The following is a 21,266-nucleotide window of genomic DNA, read 5'->3' on the forward strand; positions in this document are numbered from 1 at the left end:
TGTGAGCTTTTAAGACAGAGCCTAAAGTCGCAGTTGTCTATATGTAGCACATAGTCTGGGTCACCGAGGGCTGGATACAAACTCGGTAAAAAATGTCCAACTAAGAACGTAGTACATATTCTCTGTATGGAATATGAGGTTCTTTATAAGCAATGCTAACCGGATTTCTCCATTGAGAGGTTACTCCATCTAGTTTACCCATCAACAAAAATATAATTGCCTTTTCCTAGGATCGCAATGATTTTGAATTTGTTGAAGCTTGCTTTGTGGCCTATCATGTGCTCTATTCTAGAATATGTACCATGTGTGCTAGAGAAGAATATATACTGTGCTGTTGATGGGTGGAATGCTCTGCAAATGTCTCAGCCAGTGGTTCTCAACCTTCCTAATGTTGCGACCCTTTCATACAGTTCCTCTTGTTGGGGTGACTGCCCAACCATAACATTATTTTCGTTGCTACTTCATCACTGTCATTTTGCTACTGTTATGATTCATCATGTAAATATCTGATATGCAGGATGTATTTTCATTGTTACAAATTGAACCTTCTTAAAGCATAGTGATTTATCACAAAACAATAAGTAATTATATATTGAAAAATATTTATTTCTAAAGACAAATAAATGAAACTTTGTCTTGAAGTATGGTATAGCATGGGTAACAGTCTTCATACAGGGCACTGGTATGTGGGCATATCTGTATGTGGGTAGACCTGCCTGGAGAGGGATAGAGGAACGGTGTCTTAGTTGCAAAGACCATCGGAAATATGTATTTTCTGATGGTCTTAGGTGACCCTTGTGAAAGGGTCATTCAACCCCCAAAGAGATTGTGACCTACAAGTTGAGAACTGCTGGGCTAGGAGATCCAGCTGGTTGATTGTGTTGTTCAGTTCTTTTGTTTTTTACTGAATCTATTTCCTGATGTTCTGTCTTTTATGGAGAGTGGTGTGTTGAATCTTCTACTAAAAATGCTGAGCTGTTAATTTTGACTCTATAAGAATTTGATTGATTTATTGAAAGGGTCTTTCATTGGGTTCGAATATGTTTATTGAGACTATATATTCCTTAATCATTATGTAGTGCTCATTCTTGTCTCTCATAATGTTATTCATCTTGGGGTCTAATAGGAGCCAGAAAACATACCACTGTGAAATGGAGACAAGGGGAGAGAGGTGGTAATTGGGGAAAAGTGGGGGTGGAGGGTGGGTGGAGACAGGAGAGAGTAAAATAGAAGTAATGACAGTAGTAACAAGTGACCATCTGAATAGATCAACAGATTATTAAAAATAGGTAAATGTATCTTAAGACATAATTTTAAGATTAATGCTAATCAGAATCAATAGATTTCATGGAAATATATTCCACAAGGAAAGAGAGCGAGCGTGCAGAGATAATGGGCGGGGCAGGAGAAAAGTGTAAGCAGATATTTAGCCCAGGAAAAGTGGGTTTATTTGTAAGAACTATATTTATTTGTAAGAAGGAAAGAGAAAGAGAAAAGTAACAAAAAAGAGAGAAGGGGAAGGAGATAAAAAGAGAAAGAAGAAGACCGGGAGAAAAAGCAGCACAGGAGCGTGGGAGTGTGCGCAGGGGGGAGAGACAAAGACAGGTGTGGCTCGGGTTGCATGCTGAACTCCTGTTTGCTGCAGTGCGCATGTGGCAGGTCTGTGCGCTGAAAGGCAAAAAGGAAAAGAAACCCGAAGGAAACACAACTCTTGAATGGTTGCTGTTGTTGTTGGAGCGTGAGTACTCCTGCAGTCTGCCTGTCTGTCTCTGGGGAATGTGTATTCTCAGGGGTGGTGTGTGTGTGTGTGTGTGTGTGTGTGTGTGTGTGTGTGTGTGTGTGTGTTACACTGGATGAGGAAATCGAGAGATCTAGAAAAAAATAATAGATCCATTATAATAGAACAAGGGTACAAAGAAAATAAACAAGAAAGATACTTTTTGCATGGGCCCTTCTGCTCCTTTGCTAGTGTTATTCTGTGTACATGTGTGCCCCATAAAGAAGTGGGGGCACTTGGGGTGGGGAAATTGCCGGAGAAGAATAAAAGTAAGAAGGAGAAAGCAAAAAAAAAAAAAGGCCTGGTGCCAAGTGTTGCTTGGGTAAGAAGAGTATCTGCACCAAGGTGCCCATGCAGTTTGCTGTCCAAGCAGGGCCCCCAGAGACCATGAGGTCAGCGGCTTGGCTGGCTGGGTTGCTTCGTACTGAGAACAATTGGATGCGGTGAGGAAGAGCAGGGCTCACAGATGTGGCTCGGGCGACTGATCGGTGGCAAAGGGGAGTCAGCCAGCAGACGTTGCTGCTCTTGTGCTTTAAGAAACTTGGGTTTCTTTAGCTTTTATGTGGATTTACCTCCAGGAAGTACAGGATATCCCTCCTCTCTGGTAGGTGCTGAGGAGATCTTCCTGTGCTGGTAATGTGGGGGGCCATCTCCACCCATTCTGACTCAGTTCTGAAAAGCTAGTTGGGTCCTTACTCAAATTTTAAGAACGACTTGCAGTCAACTTCAGCTCCTGAGGCCTCCCTCCCCGTGTGTCCCAGGAGAACAGGCTACACAGGGCTTCACATAACATGCTTACAGGCCCTGTTTCGATTTCACCAAATGCAGAGTTGAGCTCCACGGGCTTCACTTTGAGGATCAGAGAGAGCTGGCAGTTGAGTAGAGCCAGGGTGGAGCTTATCTGACAGCTGTCGGGGTGACATGGCGTTGACACGGACATTTCTAGGCCTGGCAAGTGTTTAGAGCATCATCTCTCTCTTTCGTGGACATAGTCCCGGGTTCTTAGGAGAGTCAGCGGTATCACCCATGGCCTCTGACTTGTTCTCTGACAGGGGCTCAATCTGTGTGATTCACTCTACTCCCGAAGCAAGTAGCCTCTCCGTGTAGACTGAGAATCTGGAGTTCATGCCTATCTTTGCCTCTGGAGGAGCCCATCTACCCTCTAGGCAGCCATGTGGGAGAACACATACGGCACCAGCAATCTCACATGGAACCACACAACGGGTCCTCACGTTCTCTTGTCCAGGTCACCCCCAGAAATGCAGGCCTATCACAGCGAAGTGAAAACTCCCCTCACTCCCTGGCTTATGAGCTTGCCAGCCAGCTCAGGATCACAAGATCACGCAGGTCCAACCGCTTGGTTCCTGCAGAGAATTGGTGGAGATGTAGTGACCCCAAGGGTGGTGTAGGAGGGGGGCTCTCGCCTCATTGCCTTAGTGTCTTCATCTCAGCCACCCGAAATAAGGCGATGAGTAAAAATGATTTGCTCGTCAGTCAATGACATCCTTAAACACATCCTCTCATTGGGGGTAGGGACCCTGGGCCCTGCTGGTGGCAGTTTATAGAGCCTTGAGGATCCGCTGAAGTATTTTGAGCCACAAAGTAGCATGACTGAAGTCTCAAACATTTTATTATTTTACAAAATACTTTGATAAATATTGGAGGTTTACCTCTAGATCAGTGGTTCTCAGCCTTCCTAATGCCACAACCCTTTAATACAGTCCCTCATGTTGTGGTGAACACCCCCCCCCAACCATAAAATTATTTTTGTTGCTACTTCCTAACTGTAATTTTGTCACTGATATGAATTGAGTGACCCCTGTAAAAGGGTCGTTCAACCCCCAAAGGGGTCGCAACCCACAGATTGAGAATTGCTGCTGTAGATGTTAAGTGTCCAGGAAGAAAGATAAGGTGAGAATTGTAAGGAGGAAATTATTTGCTCTTCCTAGGTTCCTAGGTTCGCTACGTGGGTCCAGGGAGGAGTCAGTGCAGGAGATGGAGAGGAAGATCAGCTTACCATTTTTCATAGTCTTCTTCAGTGCCACGGAAAGCTCTTTAGAATCATCGCAATAGGCAGTCATGAAGCTCGTGGCAGGTTTCTGAGACATCTACGTTCAGGGAGCCAACTATGAGCTCTTTGTGCTATACACTAAATATATGGCTCTCAGGTACAAAGTCAGCATGTGTTACGGAGCCTCTACAGGTGGGGTTTGTAGGGTGTCCAGGAATTGACGGAACATCCATGTTTCAGAAAGCCAAAGAAATACTGGAACCACACACTCATCTCTGTCAGGAAATTTGGAAGAGAGCTGCCTGGCCAACTGACTACATGAGATCCCTATTTGTTCCCATTCCAAAGAAAGGAGACCCAACAGAATGTTCAACAGTAGAATGATATTATTAAGTAGAATTTTACTTAAGCTCATCCAACAACGGTTGTGGCAGCACACTGATGAGGAACTGTCAAAAGTGCAGGCCGGATTCAGAAGAAGATGTGGAACAGGGTTATCATGGCCGATGTCTGATGGATCTTGACTCAGAGTAGTGAAACCATAAACATGTCTACTTGTCTTTCATTGACTATGCAGAGGCACTGTGTGGACCATAGTGAACTGTGGATAACCTTGAGAAGAATGGGAATTCCAGAACACTTGATTGTGCTCATTCGGAACTTTCCCATGGGTCAAGAGGCAGTTATGGGAACAGAACAAGGGACTGCTGCATGGCTTCAGGGTTGGATCCTCTCGCCATACTTGTTCAATCTATAAGCTGAGCAAATCATCAGAGAAGCTGGATTGATTGAAGAAGAATGTGGCCTCAAGATTGGAGGAAGGTTTATTAAAGACCTGAGATGTGCAGATTGCTTTGCTTGCTGAAAGTGAGGAACTTGCTAGTGAAGATCAAGGATTGTAGCCTTCAATCTAGATTACAACTCAATGTAAAGCAGAGTAAAATCCTCAAAACTGACCAATCGGTAACATCACGGTAAATGGAGGAAAGGTTGAAGTTATCAAGCATTTTGTCTTACTTGGATCCACAATCAATGCTCATGGAGGCAGTACTCAAGAGAGCAAATGACACATCGACTTCTAAAGAGAAAAACCCATCTGTATTGGAAGAAGTAAATCCAGAGTGCTCCTTAGAGGCAAGGTTGGCAAGACTTTGTCTTACATCCACATTGTCAGGAGAGATCAGTCCCTGGAAAAGGACATCATGTTTGGTAAAAATGGAGGGGCAGTGAAAAAAAGGAAGGCCCGCGATGAGATGGATCAGCACAGTGGCTCCATCAATGGGCTCAGGCACAGGAACAATTGTGAGGATGGTGCAGGACCAGGCAGTGTTTCATTCTGTACTAGGGTTACTGTGGGTCAGAGCTGACTCGATGGCATCTAACAGCAACAATACCACACGTGAGAAATACCTAGATATGGATGAGGGAGTTTTGATGAAAGAGAGAAATGATATACAGCAACTGATGGATTGAACATGCAGTGTCTCCATGTTAAGAAAATAGCACTCCTGGTATTGTCCCCAATACCTACTAGAGTAGTAACTTTCTTCTCCCTGATGTAATTCTCAATGGCATCATTGTTCGGAGCAAATACAGTGTAAGCATCGGCAGCCTCAATGACACTGGCCAGGTTATGTTGCTGTGATGGAAAGAGACAAGAATATGAGAGGGATCTCCACTCCTAAGGCACCTGAGCAAATGGTCAGGCAGAGAACATGGTACTTGCAATGATGTAGCCACGGAAGATGGAATAGTCGGGCATCTGTTCCAGCCGGGTCAGCAGGCCTGGTAAGGAGCCAATTAGACTTCTCTGGGGAATCAGAACCTGGCAAAGGAAGCCGAGAACTCTGTGAGTACATTTTGAAGGACTTGTCACTCAGCTGTTCACAGAAAGGTCCCCTCTGTGGGTAGGTGGCCCAAGGAAAGGACACTGGCCAGGATCTGAAGATTACGCTCAACCTGAAAACACTGGATGCTGAGCAACACGGCTGGAGGGGAATTTGAGATGTTATTAGTTCAGCTTTAAGTCTAGCTCTTCAATCTCCCTCGTTTGAGAAAATTCCACCTTACGGAAAAGACTTTACAATTCCATGCAGTAAAACATTCCAACCTTTTTTGACTCTTCCACATTGTCCAAACAAGCTCACGGCCATCGAATGAGTCGATTCTATATACAGAGGGGTTTCAGAGACTGTCAGTCCTTAGAGAGAAGTAGAAAGCCTCATCTGCCTCTCTGGTAGGCTGGTGGTTTTGCTCATGACCCTGAGGTTAGCAGCCCAGTGAATGAACCTGGGCTGTGCTACTAGGGCTCCAGACTCTACACTTTCAGGGTGGAAAAAATCCAACCCCGATCCTATCAGTCCTCTGTAGCCAATTCCAGTTCATAAGGACCCTGTCAGACAGAGTAGAACTGCCTCAAGGGGCCCCCAAGGTTGTGATTTTTAGAGGCACACTGTCACATCTTTTCCCCTTAGAGTGACCGGTGGGTGTGAAGTGCTGATCTCCTCATTAGCCGGTGAGCAGGACTCTAACCCCTCCAGCCAGGGCTCAGGGAAGACCCTCTCAGTAGGACTGAAACCCCGCCGCTGCAGAGGAGACCCATGTTTGTGGCTGTTCTCGTTCACTTGCATGTTGTTCAGGCTTTCTCACGGCCTTTTCATTTACCTGGAAGTCAAACTGCCAACCAGGGCCCGGAGCTGACTTGTGAAAGGTTTTGTTGAGCGCAGGACAAACAAATATGCATCAAAATAATGAACTTTCATCTAAAAATCTGGGTTTCTGACTCTTTTTTTTAAAACCAGTTCATTAGGAGTGATTTCAGATAGCATACCATCCCATAGTTGAAGCACATCAAGCGGTATTGAATAATTGCTACTACAAGCAGTTTCGAGATGTTTTCTTCCTTCTAGAACTCCTTGATGTTTGACATCTGTTTAAAGATATCACCAGTCTGCATGCCTGTTGGTTAAGGAGTTACTGAAACCCCTTAGTTACAGTCCCTACCCCTCTCTGACACCTTCAACTAGCTCCTTGTACTCATTTCTACCATCTGTCTGAACCATACAAGCACCTGAGTTTTCCAGCCCTGCATGATTAACGTGGGTTCAGCATGAGGCTGCTGACTAACAATCAGGTCAGGGGTTCGATACCCGCAGCTGCTCTGTGGGAGACAGATGAGCCAGTCTGTTTCTGGAAAGATGGCAGCCTTGGAAATTCTAGGGAGCAGTTTCAGTCTGTCCTCTAGGATGTGGATGAATCAGCGTTGACCCCATGGCAGAAGATGGGTTGGATTAACCTTATGGACTAGATAGCTACTTCTAGCTTCCCATTCTACATAGAATCATCGCAGATGCAAGAATCCCAAATTGGAATGTTTCCTAATTCAATCAGCCTTCAACATTTGTTGAGCCCAGTGGTAGAATAGCAGTGCCATGCTGGCTGCTAAGAGAAAGAAAGGTTTGTGGTGTGAGCCCAACACAACTCTGTGTGGCGAAAAGACTTGCCAATCTGCTCCCATTAAGGTTACAGCGTAGAAAACCCCACAAGGAAGTTGTGCTTGGTCCTATAGGCTCACGGGAAGTCGAGATGATAGTATTCCACGTGGAGGAGGTGGGTTGAAGTGCCATGCTAGCAATTTTTGGATGTGCCCAACAAAAAATGTAAGTGAGAAGGAGAGATCGAGTTATGTTTTGTATAAGGATTTTTGAATACTTTTGGATGTCAGGTTCAGAGGAGCAAAATTCCCCAAACAAGTCACACTAGTTTGCATTCTGTGAAGTGGTGAAATCATCAAAGTTGCCCATAAAGGAGGAATCACTTGCTCATCGATGCTTCTTAACAACAAAGGGGAATGACAAGACCTTTGCCAACTACTGCACTCAGTCTGCAGAAGAGCCTCTATTAAAAAAAATTGGATTTAAAATAAAAAATGTGAGTAGCTAGAAAGTACTAAGAAAGAACAATTTTAGTGAAAATGCAGTTAGTTCATTGGTTTTTTCAATCCTTCACTTTCTAAAACTTTCCCAATATATCCTCATTTTTATTTTAAGTTTAAATGAAGCCCTTACTATAGCTAACTGAAAATTATAGAGTAGCTTAAAACCCCATTTTAGCAAATTTCTCCCTGACCCTACTTCCTGTCTTTGAATAATATATTTATATTATGAGTCTTAGAAGAAAATGAAAATCTCAAAGTATTTTTTCTTACTTTTCCATTATTTCCCTCGGATCTTCCTTGTCCCATATTTTTAGGGTGCAGCAATGCAGAGAGAGGTAGGGAAAGTGATACCTAAATATTTGCTTCTCTTTAGTTCTTAATTATGTCCCATCTGCATGTACGTAATACCCAATACTCGGGTTCTTACGTGTCCCTTAAACTGTTGCCATAAGTAAGAGAGACGATATGAAGAGACTTTGAAAAGTTGATGGAAAAAAAGTGAACGGAAATAAAATGGCATTTTCCTGTGAACTTTTTGAAACTCTCTCGAACAAATGGCTACATTTTGGTATAGGGCCTTTTGTGCAGTTAAAACCCACTGCCATCAAGCTAACGCTGACTCCCTGTGACCCTTAAGGACAGGAAAGAGCTGCCGCCTAGGATTTCTAAGGGATTCAACCTTCATGGAAGCAGATTGCCTCTTCGTTCTCCTGCAGAGGGCGGATGGGTTGGAATCACCAATCTTTGGGGTAGCAGTCAAGTACTTAACCGCTGTTAGATACTTGATTTCCACCAAAGCTCCTTTTGAAGAGCTTAGCATGAACAAATGGAATGAATAAAACAAAATGACCCCACCCCGCCCCATATCCAGTCAATTCGGACTCACCGTGACCCTAAAGGACAGAGCAGAATTGCTATCCAAGATGTCTGAGGCTATACATCTTGATGAGAAGAGAGAGCCTCATCTTTCTCCCTTGGAACAGCTGATGGGCCTGAACTGCTGAAGGCAGCAGCCCAGCTCTCCACTCACTGTGCCACCAGGACATCAATGGAACGGACAGGGCCTCTAAGTGGTCTTAACATAAAAGTAACAGAATACAGCACAGCTTCAACCCTTAGATAAAAGTTGCATTTCCCTTCCCACAAGAAGAGACTGTGCAGGAGTTTAAAAAACAGAGAAGAGGTGCTTCTGGTGTAGAATGACGGACCCTTGTACCTTGTTGATGATGTGTATCACTCCATTTGTGGCCGCGTTGTCACCATCGAGGATGGAAGCGCCTCCAATCGTGATATTCTGCAAATGCAACCACAAGGAGGAGGTGAGTGTCCTCAGAGTTCCCCCAGAGTTGGCAAGAACTTCAGGGGTTTTCCATATTTTGTGTGCAAAAGTCGTCTTCATATTTTTTGGATCAAAACCCACAGTAAGAAATACCTTTGGATTGTTATTCATTAGGGGGAGTGGGGAGGGAGGGGAAATGAGCAGCAGATATTAAGGGCTCAAGTAGAAGGCAAATGTTTTGAGAATGATGATGGCAACAAATGTACATATGTGCTTGACACAATGGATGTATGTATGGATTGTGATAAGAATTGTATGAGCTCCTAATAAAATGATTAAAATAAATAAATAATAAAAGAAAAGAAAAGGAAGAAAAAAGACCCAGTATATGTCTCCCAACACCAGTAAATTACATTAAACAATCCTGTACTATGAAAGGGACCCTCTGATCATATTGATTTTATTCACCTGCATTTTATTTCATTAAAAAGTCTGGTTAAGGTTCACTAAATTGACCCCACAATTTGTAAAACATTGTTCAAAGTAACTGACTTTCTTGGTTGGAATCCAGTAGGATATCTAGTGGGGCCCAATCAAAGGCAACGTAGCAGCGAGGAATTACTAAACCCGAGTGAAGGCCAAACATGATGGTGGGACAAGAGGAAAGTAAAAAGGAAATAGAGGAAAGAACCAGGAGGCAAAGGACATTTATAGAGGCCTAAATACAGGCATGCATATATATATATATATATATATATATATATATAAAATGAGAGGGGAATAGATCTATGTACTCAAATCTACATGTCAAGAATTAAGGTTGCAGATGGACATTGGGCCTCAACTCAAAAACTCCCTTAACACAAGAACACTTTGTTCCAACAATCTGGCATTCTGTGATGCTCACCTTCCCAACACGATTGCTGAAGACAAAATGTATGCATAAGCAAATGTGGTGAAGAAAGCTGATGGTCCTGGATATAAAAATATATAGCATCTGGGGTCTTAAAAGCTTGAAGATAAACAAGTGGCCATTTAATAACAAAGCCCACAAGGAAGAAGCACACCAGCCTTTGTGATCATGAGGTGTTGATGGGATCAAGTATCAGGAATCTAAGACCCAGAATAAAATCATACCCAAGGTGAATGGGGGGAGGGGGTCATGGAGTGGAGACCCAATGCCTGTCTGTAGACAATTGGACATCTGCTCACAGAGGGATGACAGGGAAGAGATGAGCCAGTCTGGGTGCAGCATAGCACTGATGAAACGCACAACTTTCTTCTAGCTCTTTGGTGCTTCCTTCACCCCACTATCATGACCTTGTTTCTACTTTACAAATGGGATTAGACCAGAACATGCACACTGCTACAGACAAGAGCCAAAAGCACTGGGAATCCAGGATAGATAAACCTCTCAGGGCCAACAAGGAAAGTAGGGATACCAAGCGGATTAGGAGAGGGTGGGGGAGAAAGAGGGAATCGGTCACAAGGATCAATCTAGAACACCCCCTCCCAGGAGGATGAATAATGGAAAAGTGGGTGAGGGGTGATGGAAGATGATGTAAGATATGGAAAAAATAATCTATAACTTATCAAGGGTTCATGAGGGAGGGTGGTGGGAGGAAGGGGCAAGAAATAGGGAGCTGATATCAGGGGCTTAAGTGGGAAGAGAATGCTTTGAAAATGATGATGGCGGCATATGTGCAAATATGCTTGACACATTGGAGGAATGAATGGATTGTGATAAGAGATGTAAGAGCCCCCAATAAAAGTACTTTTTAAAAGGCTACAAAATTATATCAGGAGTTAAATATCAACTGCTTAACTCACCAATCAACCAAGACAGCGATTGGGCCTCACCTTTTCTGATTCCCTGTTCTCTTCTCCCACCTTTACTTTCTAGTTGAAATTCTTACTGGGAACTCTGGGGTGGAGAAAGGGATTTACCTCATCTTGAGCTTCTCACAAATCCACCTTGCACATGTCGTGTTGTTCAAGGGAGACATTTATTTCAGACAAAGGAATTAACTCATTCAAAATGTCTTTCAAGGTTAACTTCTCCAGATCAAGGGCCTTTGTTGATTTTTCTTTGATTCAATAGGATCCGGCATATGCTTACCCTGAATGAGGGTGTCATTCGTGTGTGCCAGAAGAATCAGTGACTTATAATACCGATGCAATGTCTGATATATGTATAATACAGTGACATGATCATAAGTATATGTAAAAGTTTATGAGCTCAGATGTAACTGCTCTACTTCATAAAAGAAACTATCTAACAAACCAATACTTGTATATTTAGTGCTAATTCTAACTCAAGAAGAAAATGTATTATAATGCAATTTGAAAAGACCTGGAGTTAGAAAGCCAAAAGGGAGACTATACTGAACATATGTTGAGTTGAAAGAACTGAAGCTCAAATTTAAGACTGGAGGATTCTATGGGCAAAATACTGAATGATGCAAAAAGCAAGACAAGGCAATGGGAAGGATCTATAGAGTCACCCCACTGAAAAGACTTGGTTGCTGTTCAACCATTTCAAGATATAGCATATCATCAAGGACTGATGACACGGGAGGAAGAAGTCCAATCTGGACGGAAGGGTTATCCAGAAACAAGGCGCCAGGAATGGATGGAATGCCAATTGAAATGTTTCAACAAGCTGACGCAGAGTTGGAAGCGCTCACTTGTCTAGGCCCAGAAGTTTGGAAGACAGCTCTCTGGCCAACAGACCGCAAGAGACCCACATTACTGATCATTCCAAAGAAAGGTGACACAACAAAAATACAAAACAATATCATTAATATCACGTGCAAGTACATTTTTGGCTGAAGGTAATTTTTCAACAATGGTTGCAGAAGTCGATGGATGGGGAAATGCTAGAAATGGAAGCTGGATTCAGAAGAAGAGAAGGATATGGTGGCCAACTTTAGACAGATCTTGGCCGAATGCAGAGAATGCCAGAAAACTGTTTGCTTGTGTTTTATTGACTATGCAAAGAAATTCCACTGGGCACATCGTAACAAACTATGGATATCATTGGGAAAGATGGGACTTCCAGAAAGCTTCATTGTGCTCATATGAAACCTTCAGATGAACCAAGAAGGAAGTCATGTGAACAGAACAAGGGGACACTGCGTGGTTTAAAATCAGGAAAGGAGTGGATCTGGGTTGTATCCTATCACCATACTTTTCCAATCTGTAGGTTGAGTAAATAATCCAAGAAGCTGGTCTGTATGAAGAAGAATGAGGCATCAGGACTGGAGGAAAGCTTATTAGCCTGTGGCATGCCAATGACTCGACTTTGCTCGTTGAAAGCCAAGAGGGCTTGATGCCTTGAGCATGGATGCCACTCAATGTATAGAAAACAAAAATCCTTACAATTGGACCGACAGACCACACCATGATAAATGGAGGAAGGACTGAGATTGTCGAGGATTTCATTTAGCTTGCATTCACAATCAAAGATGATGGAGGCAGCAGTCACGAGCTAAAATGAAGTACCGCAATGGCAAATCCGCTGCAGAAGACTTCTGTTAAATGGTTGAAGAGCGAGGATGTCACTGTGGGGACTAAGGTGCACTTGACCTAAGCCCTGGTACTTTCAATCGTCTCATGGGCATGTGAAAGCTGGGCAATGCATATGGGAGATGGAGAATTGACGCCTTAAGTTGTGGTGCTGGGAAGGAATATTGAAAGTACCTGGGACTGCAGGAGGAACAAACACATCTCTCTGAAAGAAATACTGCCCGAATTCTCCTTAGAAGCAAGGTTGGTGTATGTTGGATATGTTATAAGGTGAGACTCATCACCCGGGGAAGGACATCATTCTTAGTAGAGTGGAGGGTGTGAAAGAGGGAGGGCTTCCACGAGACAGATTGACATGGTGGCTGCAACAGTGGACACAGCAACAATTGTGAGGCTGGTGCAGGCCCGGGCAGCATTTCATTCTGTTGCATCTCGGGTCACGAGGATTTGGAATGGACTCCCTGATACCGAACAACATGGAGCACAATGGGTGCAGACCAGGGAATCCCTGGTGGTATAAATGTTAATTGGCTAAGACACTAACTGAGAAATTGGAAGTTCAGGTTCACGCCCAGATCCCTTTGAAGAAAGCCTCGAATCCTACTTTCGGAACCATCCATGGAAAACCCTGTGGAGCTCAGGTCTGGTGTTACACAAGAGGGGTCCCAGGAAACAGGAGTGGTCGGCAGAGCCCATCCCAGGCTCACCCGGAGGAGCAGGCGTGAGACTACTGATTTCTCAAATGCTTTTGTCTGGGGCCCATGATCTACCTCGGTGCAATTCACGCTCTGTCCTATAATCTCCACTTTTACCATCTACAATTCATTAAAAAGAGTGTTAGTGCCGCAGAGAAGCCTGGAGGCCCAGTGGGGTAAAGGTTGGGTTGTGAAGTTTGAATAAAGAAAATTGAAAGTACTGTGGACTGCCAGGAAAACCAACCCATCTTTCTTTATTATTATTATTATTATTATTATTTTTTTCCAACCCATCTTTCTAGGAGGAAGCACAGCTAGAAGGCTTCTTAGAAGCAAGGATGGCAGAACTTCCTCGTGTACACTTTGGACATGTTGACAGGAGGAATCTGGAAAAGTAGCCCATGCTTGGTAAAGGAGAGGGCTCAATAAGATGGACTCAGGGGCTGCACCAAGGGGCTCAAACGTAGCAACACTTGTGAGGAGGCACCAGGCAACGCTTGCCCTGCTTCACTGAGGGTCCCTAGGAATTGCTATTCCCTCTGTGGCAGCTAACAAGAACCAGCTCTTAAGGAATCCCACACGGAGATGAACGCCGTGAAATGGCACAGCCTCTACTCAGAAAACCTCAAAGCTCTGCCTTTTCTGGGTCAGTCTGACGTCTGTAAGGAGGAGCCTGGTGGCAGAGGCCAAACTTCATAGGGTCAGTGTGACGGCAGGGTGTGGTCGTCAGTATGATTCTTGAAGTGGGCTGGTGCCTACTTGAAGCCTTATTATAATTTCCCCCCTGGTTTTGCCCAGGGTTGAAGATTTCCACAAGCCAAACAATCGAGAAGAACGATAAGCAGTCCAATCACAGAGCTCTCTTACCCCATCCACTCTCGCCAGGTGGAGAAAGTTGCCCTGCAAAGACGTTGCCAGCATGTCCGAAGGTGATAGAGTCTGCAGCTCTGCCACCCCATATGTGCCCAGGAGCGTATGGTATCTGAAAACAAGAGTCCACAACGACCATAATCAACTATCCATGCCAGAGGCAGCGCAGTTAAAGACCACGGGATTCTGCAATGGAGGACAGCGCCCTGGAAGACCGCAGGCAGTGGAGCCAGACTGCCGGTTCAAGTGGGTCTACAACAACAATCAACTAGGGCTCCTTGGGTAACTCCTTAGCCACTCTGTGCTGTGGCTTTCACGTGGGCAAAGTGGGGATCATTCTAATTCTCATCTCGTAGCGTAGGTGTGAGGAGGATTCACTGTTGATGAATGCTAGCTATTTCTATCCTGGGGGTGGGGGGCGGAGAAGTTCCTTTCCATGTATTCAAGGACCATGTGGCTTCCCTAGACGGTCTTCTAAGGTCTGTTTACATGGAAGCCAGTAAGAGACCATGAAGAGCAGAATGCACGGTACCTACTTAAGTAAGGCTGGAATATTGCTTTTTGACAACCAAAAGCCTTTGTCCTCTTGGTTCATGTCTGCAATCGCTTGCTGGGACGGCACGAGGACAGTGAGGTTTGAGGTGGACGACAGCATGGGCTGTCCAAAAGTGTCCTGAATCAGAGAAGGAAACAGCGGCCAGACGTATTTTAGAGACAAACAAGACTGACTCAATGCATGGAACAGATAACAATTGTGCGTGCAATATCCTTTCAGGGGTGTCGGGGAAGGTGCAGGAGACACACTCTCTGAAACTGATTGGTTGATGCCTCAGATTCCCCGATCACAGTTTTGTCAAAATGCAAGTCTTTCTGAGCAGGTCACAGTTGGAATGGGCATTCCTCATTGACTCTTGAGTCTAAAAAAAGAGCTAGTGGGCAGGGTTGATAAAAATCATAGATGTGTGGCTGGTAGTTAGACTTTATGCCCACGTAAATTTTGGTGACCGTGTAGAAGTACAGTCCATCCTGTTAATCAGGTTACAGCCTGGGGATGGGGTTGCCTTTTTATAAGGGAGAAACCGAGAACTTCTCCATCGCTCTCTCTGCCCTTCCACCTTTCTGCTTGCTGTTGACTGTGTCTGCCCCCAGGGGCAGCCCCATGGGGGCCACCCAATCCTGAGAGCTCTTGGTGCACTGTCATACTTCCACTGACCTTGGATCCATGTCCCTCTGCACCCACTGGCCCGTGGTCTTCCTGCATCCCGCTCCCCTTTCTGCACCATCAACTTGCAGCTGCGGGACTCTGAGCAGGGTTCCAGCGAGCATCAGACTTACGGATTTGAGTTGGACTGGGCTGGGCTGCCTTATTGATATGGGATTATGTCTTGATTTAAAGTTATTTCTATATACATAGACCAGTGTCACCGATTTCGTTTCTCTACACAACCTGGCTTAACAATGTGTATACAGAGAACCTTCAGGGCCTTAAGATACACTTGGAGTAGGATGACGGGAAGAGTGCAGGTAGAATTTCAGCAAGGGAAACCGGAGGCTAAACCAGACCTTCAGCTTTACCTAGAGATGGTTCTGGGTAGATGGGCTGACATGTTAGAAAACGTTTAATAAGTGGTTCACAGGAGGAGCAGGAAGGAAGACTCTGGTTTGTAGTTGATATTTTCTGTAAGTGGAAATCCTCCCACCACGGCTGATTTTGTGGCCAAGTATGGCACTGAAAAGATACAATCCACACTCATGAGCTAGGCTGAGCTAGCTGCAGCTCACCATGGGCCAGGCATACGGATGCGGGGTGAGATCAGGTATGATTGGTTAGGGCTCAAGAGAAAAGTTTCAGAGCCCTCTCCTGCTGTGGAAAGATCAGGGAAGTCCTGTATGGAAGCACCAGGGAGATGACTGAGAGCGGATGCTAACCACACGGGACTTAGCACAAGCCTGCTTCATGGTGATAACTCGTTTGTTGGCATGGCTGGCTGAACTTGGCTCATCTGGACACGGAGGACAGAGATTGAGACCACTGGGGCCGGTTGCCAGGGGATTATCATAATTTTTTTCTACGCGAGCAATACATTTTCCTAGGCCTGTTAGGAGGAGCACTGAGTACATACAAAGTACTCTCAATTAGCACTCTTAACTGTAAAACTAACTTGGTGAATTGCACTGATGAGTTATGTTGACTTAAAAAACCCCAACAACGTCTATAGTGAATGTGTTTGAATCAGTTGATAAGTGACCATCTTAACATGTCCCAGACTGCCATTCCCAGCTGTAGTTGTTAGTTTGAATCACATGGAAAGCTGAAACATACCAATGTCCAGGCCAACCTTCCAACCAAAGACATCAAACTCTCTGGCCATGGGCATTTGAAACTGTGCTCCTGTGATCTTGGAAGTGTCGTCAGGTTGAGAGCTACTGCTTAAGCAATCCCTCCCCACCTTTCTTACCAGGTGTAGTTTCCGTGTTATGTGACCTACACTCCAAATTTCTGAAAGGATGTACCTTCCCAATGGTAAATCCCAACCGATGTACTCACTGTGATCCACTGGTTAAATACAGCTGCATCGGAGAGAGAGGCCAATTCCTTATTCATATCGTGGAAGGGAGGGAGGGAGAGAGAAGAATGCATGAGATGGGGATCAGTGAGGGATGTGGTTGCAGAGAGAGAGACGCATTTTCTGGGTAGGCTGTATGGACAACTGCCTGGGGCTGAGAGATTCTTCCCCTGCCCCTTCCTCTGCCAGCCTTCCCCTGCCCGCCTTGAGGTTCCCACATGGATGGGTGCCCACCTGGAGGAACTCTTACATTTCCAGAGCTGTGCTCGCCTCCCCCCCCCCCCATGCTTAGGCAATTCTATTAGCTTCCATATTTGAGGTCAAAAGCAATTGTAGAATGTTCAAATAAACAGCAACCTGAGGTTTTCCCAAATAAAAACTTAGCTCATAAGGACGTGGCCACCCGGCATGTGTCCTCTCTGTAGTCTAAGGTGTGCATGCATGGTGATGCTGATGCAGATAAAGGGCCTGCTTACACAAAAATCTTTCACCTCCCACACCCATAGCCACCAGGTAGGGGAAACCACAGAGTGTCTGAGGGCCCTGAGGACACACACAACCCAATCAGGCGTACTAGAAGAGTTCACCAGAGAGCAGTTAACTACCCATTTGGGAAAATTGGGTCTGGAGAGAGAATGGCAAGAATGGGATGTTAGGCTAAATGAACTGCTTGGCACCTAGTAGGTGCTCCATAAGAACTAGCCCTCCTCCTCCAGCCTGCAGGGTCTGTGAGCCACCGAGCAGGTCTTTGAAAAGCGTCTTTGAGCACTTGCTTTGTAGAGCACTTTAAAGCCATCTGGTTGCATGTTAGTGGATTGAGTTTTACTCCTCATCAGAACATATGAGGGAATATCGGCCCCTCTAGCAGGGCATACAATCCCATTTGGGAATAAGGTTTTCCGTGTTATGTGAGAACAGTTCAAATACAGCGAAAAGCATACACGGGAGTCATTGTAAATGAAGATAGCCGAGGACTGGCACTGGAGCTATGAAACTGAGCGAGACAAGGGTCTTTCCAGAAAGCAGAGATCAAGCATCAGGGAGCAGGGAGCAGGGATCAGGGAGCAGGGTAGCAGAGGGCTTGCCTTAGAGCCGGCTCCTTCAAGGACTTACCACAGCTACGTCTCCATAGCAGAGCAGGCCGTCTCCTTCATAGCCCTCTCGACAAACACAGCTCCAGATGCCAGAGGAAGTCAACCGACAAGCTGCCTGATAAGATGAAGATGCAAGAAATGGTTTGCTTTTCTAGCTGAAGAGTTAGACACGAACGACGTCTCAGAGACGACAGACTCCATCGAAGCTGAGAACTACACATCTGGGGCTGAAAGGTGGTGGGAATATCCCACAGACCCCGCAGCCTGCACGTTTAGGGCGGCCCTGATTCAAACACAGTTAGTCTTCCTTGGTGTTCGTTCCCTGCGAGATTTCGTATATGAAGATCCGCAGCTGAGAATTCTAGATACACGGGCAGTCATTTGACGTGTAAGTACATGCCAGGCAATATTTAAGACAGAACTTGTGCTGAACAATGTATTCATTGTTATGACATTAAAATGTAATTGTCAAATTTTATCCGACAATTATTATGTAGGTTCTTCTAAGCTTGGGAATGGGTTAAAAGTGAGGAGGAGCACAGATGTCCTCCTCAGGGAATAAGAGAGGGTTGGTTCGTTACTAAGTCCCAAAGAAAGAACCTCCCTGGTTTGCTTCTCCATTTTTCTCCCCCGGTAACTCACCTGTGGGTGACATCTCCCAGTTTGTTCTAAGCAGGTCGCTATTGGTTCACAGTCAATTCCATCGCCTCGGAATCCTTTCCTACACTCACATTCACTCTGTAATTCCAAGAAGAGAATAGGAGACCTTTGAAAACAAGCTGCTTCCATGCGGTGCGCTCCTGGGCACCGAGCCTGAATCTCTGGAACCCACAGCTGCCCTGCTGGCCCGAGAAGAGCACGCCGGCCTGTTTTTTGCTACATTTTAGATGTCGGAGCGGTTGTTCTCACATTCTATCTTCTAATCACAGATTTTCTTGGTCCTTTCTTTCTGAATTTATCATCCTGTTGTTGTTAAGCGTTCTGGTGGTGTAGTTAGTTACACATCGGACTGCCAATAGCAAGGTCAGCGGTTTGAACCCATGAGCTGCTCCTTAGGATCAAGACGAGGCTATCTGCTCCTGTAGAGATTTATAGCCTCGGAAGCCCCAGGGAGCATTTTTACTCGGCCCTGTAGGGCTGCTGTGAATGGGACGGACTGTACAGCAGGAGGTGGGTTGTTGCTGTAGAGTCCCTGAGTCAATCCCAACTCAAAACAACCCTGTAGGGCAGAGTAGAGCTGCCCCATAGGGTTTCCTAGGCTGGAGTCTTGACGGAAGCTGATCTCCAAATTGCCTTTTGCTTTGCAGCTTTGCATGTAACCGCTCAGGCTTCTTTCCTTATCCCAGCTGGGCCCTGGAGGGATAGTCTCAGGAAGACCATGGAGCAACGTACTGTCCATGTTGACTCCTCTATCTAAGGAAGCCTGGGGGGCGGGGGTCCACGTGGCGGTGGCCCACACACAGGACCACCGTTAGGCAGTGTAGAAAAGGCACCCATGTTGGCCAGATGGGAGTGCAAAATGGTCATCCCACGTGGCTGCTAAGTCAACATTTGGAGGCTTGCGTGTGCCCAGACAGGCCTCAGAAGAAAATACTATATAAACTCGTGTATGAGCTGAATTTTTCAGTACAATTTTAATGTGGTTTTTGTGGTAAAATTAGGTGCCTCGGTTGACATTCAGGTCAGTTTCTACTTGAGTCTATAGGTACTAATTCTGAAGGAAAAAAAAAAGCCAGCCATCGAAACCCGTATGGCACACAGTTCTCCTCCGACACACACGGGTAGCCAGGAGTTGGAGTTGAGTCGAAGGCAATCAAGGTTGGTTTTATGGTTAGAGAGTTTGGACAATCTGTGGACACGTGGATCTGAAGGTGGACAGCCCTCTCCTGCCACAAAAAGTGCACCTTCATCTGGGTAGGTGGAGGCTCCCACCCATGTGCATGCTAGTGAGCAGAGCACCAACTGGACGCCTGTTTCCCTTAGTCCCTTCATGCAGGCACTTTGTGCTGGACATGACCCTGAGCACGCAGCTGCTGACCCGGGGATGATGATGGGCTCTGTGGCGGAGCAGGGAGCTTTCCGGGTTACGTACAAAGTAGAAACCCACGCAACTGAAGAGGTGATCTCCACGGAGCACATGAAAACCAATGTGCTACTTTGTGAGTGAGCCCAGGAAACAATCCACCGAGTAAGTTACTCACAGAAGGACAAATAAAAGGATGCTGCCGACATAGAAGATTTATCTGAGGCAAATGCACAGAGGGGCGTTACCAGGGGCAGCCTCATTTAAGGGATGATAAGATTCCTTTTCAGGGTGACAGACAAACCCAGAGGCAGATCGTGGTGACGGTGGCCCAGCACCGTGCGCTCAAATGAGGCTGCTGAGTGCTACCTGTAAAGACGGCAAAACTGACACATGTTCTGGTACATACATTTCACCCCAATAAAAATGCAGAAGCAGAAACAAACAAACTAAAAAACCCCATACCTCTGCCTAAAAACAGGAGGAAGAATCTACTTCTGTATGAAAAAAGAAGGATCCCTGCTGGTGCTGCTGGGGAAGCATTGGGTTGCTAACCACAGGTTGATGGTTCAAACCCACCAGCCACGCTGTGGGAGAAAAAAGACGAGGCTGTCTGCTCCCTTAAAGATTCACAGTCACAGAAATACTACAGAGGGTCACTATGAGTCAGAAGAGACTCAGGCATGGGATTTCGTTCTTTTTCTGAGAAGCTGGGGCTGGGTGCCCTTGTGGACCATGGTCCCTCAGCTCGTTGTCTGGTTGTTTGGCTCTGCCAACAGGGGGCACTAGACAGCTACTGGAAGCCCATTTGCTTCCCATTCCTGCCTATTTCTTTCTTTCTTTGTGCTGTAAAAATAGTGCTTATAGATATTTTTTTAAGAAAACAAAACAAAACAAATCACATTTGAAAAGTACCTTCTTCCCATGATTTAAACAGAAACACTGAAAGTGAGGACCGGGGAGAGTGTCTGGCTTTTGATACAGTTAACGTCACACCATAACCGTGCAGCAGTCTCCCTGGGGGCTCTGAGAGGGCAAAGGGAGCCTTCACTAGGACAGGGCAGGACTTCAACAAGAGGGCTTAAAGTGTTTCAAATATTTGGTAACATTTTGCAGTGTTTCTACCCAGAGATGGTTCCTGCCAGGGGAGGAGAATACTTTACTCCTCTTTCTCCTTCCCAAGGCTTCCTTTGCAGCAGAGAATCAGCTGGGGAGCCTCTACCCTGCACATTGGACACTCACTATCTCCAGGGCTGCTTCCAACTGTGGAGGCTCACTTCTAGTTGGCGGTAACTCTCAGAGTGGACCCTGGAGGGGTCCTTTCAGATAGAGGACAAGCAGAGGAACTGCCCACGGTGGTCCGACTAGCTGGTCGGCTTCCAGAAGCTCTTGCTGATGCTCAGTATAAAACACTTTCCATGTTTCCCTTTCTTGCATTACATTCTTCAAAGACTCAGTGTTCACTCGCAAACCCCAGTTTCATTC

At 45.5% G+C, this 21,266-nt stretch overlaps 1 protein-coding gene across 1 annotated transcript in view; it reads right to left on the reverse strand.

Annotated features, from left to right (window-relative positions):
• STAB2 (stabilin 2) overlaps positions 1-21,266 on the reverse strand; it is a 165,884-nt gene that overhangs the window by 71,471 nt on the left and 73,147 nt on the right. The window contains exons 26-33 of the mRNA XM_075552708.1: positions 18,401-18,496; positions 17,778-17,873; positions 16,646-16,693; positions 14,634-14,770; positions 14,095-14,209; positions 8,942-9,019; positions 5,515-5,613; positions 5,320-5,427 (exon numbers count right to left, since the gene is read on the reverse strand). Of these exons, the coding sequence (XP_075408823.1) occupies positions 5,320-5,427; positions 5,515-5,613; positions 8,942-9,019; positions 14,095-14,209; positions 14,634-14,770; positions 16,646-16,693; positions 17,778-17,873; positions 18,401-18,496 (777 nt within the window). The remainder of the gene's footprint in view (positions 1-5,319; positions 5,428-5,514; positions 5,614-8,941; positions 9,020-14,094; positions 14,210-14,633; positions 14,771-16,645; positions 16,694-17,777; positions 17,874-18,400; positions 18,497-21,266) is intronic.

This window comes from Tenrec ecaudatus, chromosome 6 (genome assembly GCF_050624435.1).
Source record: "Tenrec ecaudatus isolate mTenEca1 chromosome 6, mTenEca1.hap1, whole genome shotgun sequence".
Classification (NCBI taxonomy): Eukaryota; Metazoa; Chordata; class Mammalia; order Afrosoricida; family Tenrecidae; genus Tenrec; species Tenrec ecaudatus.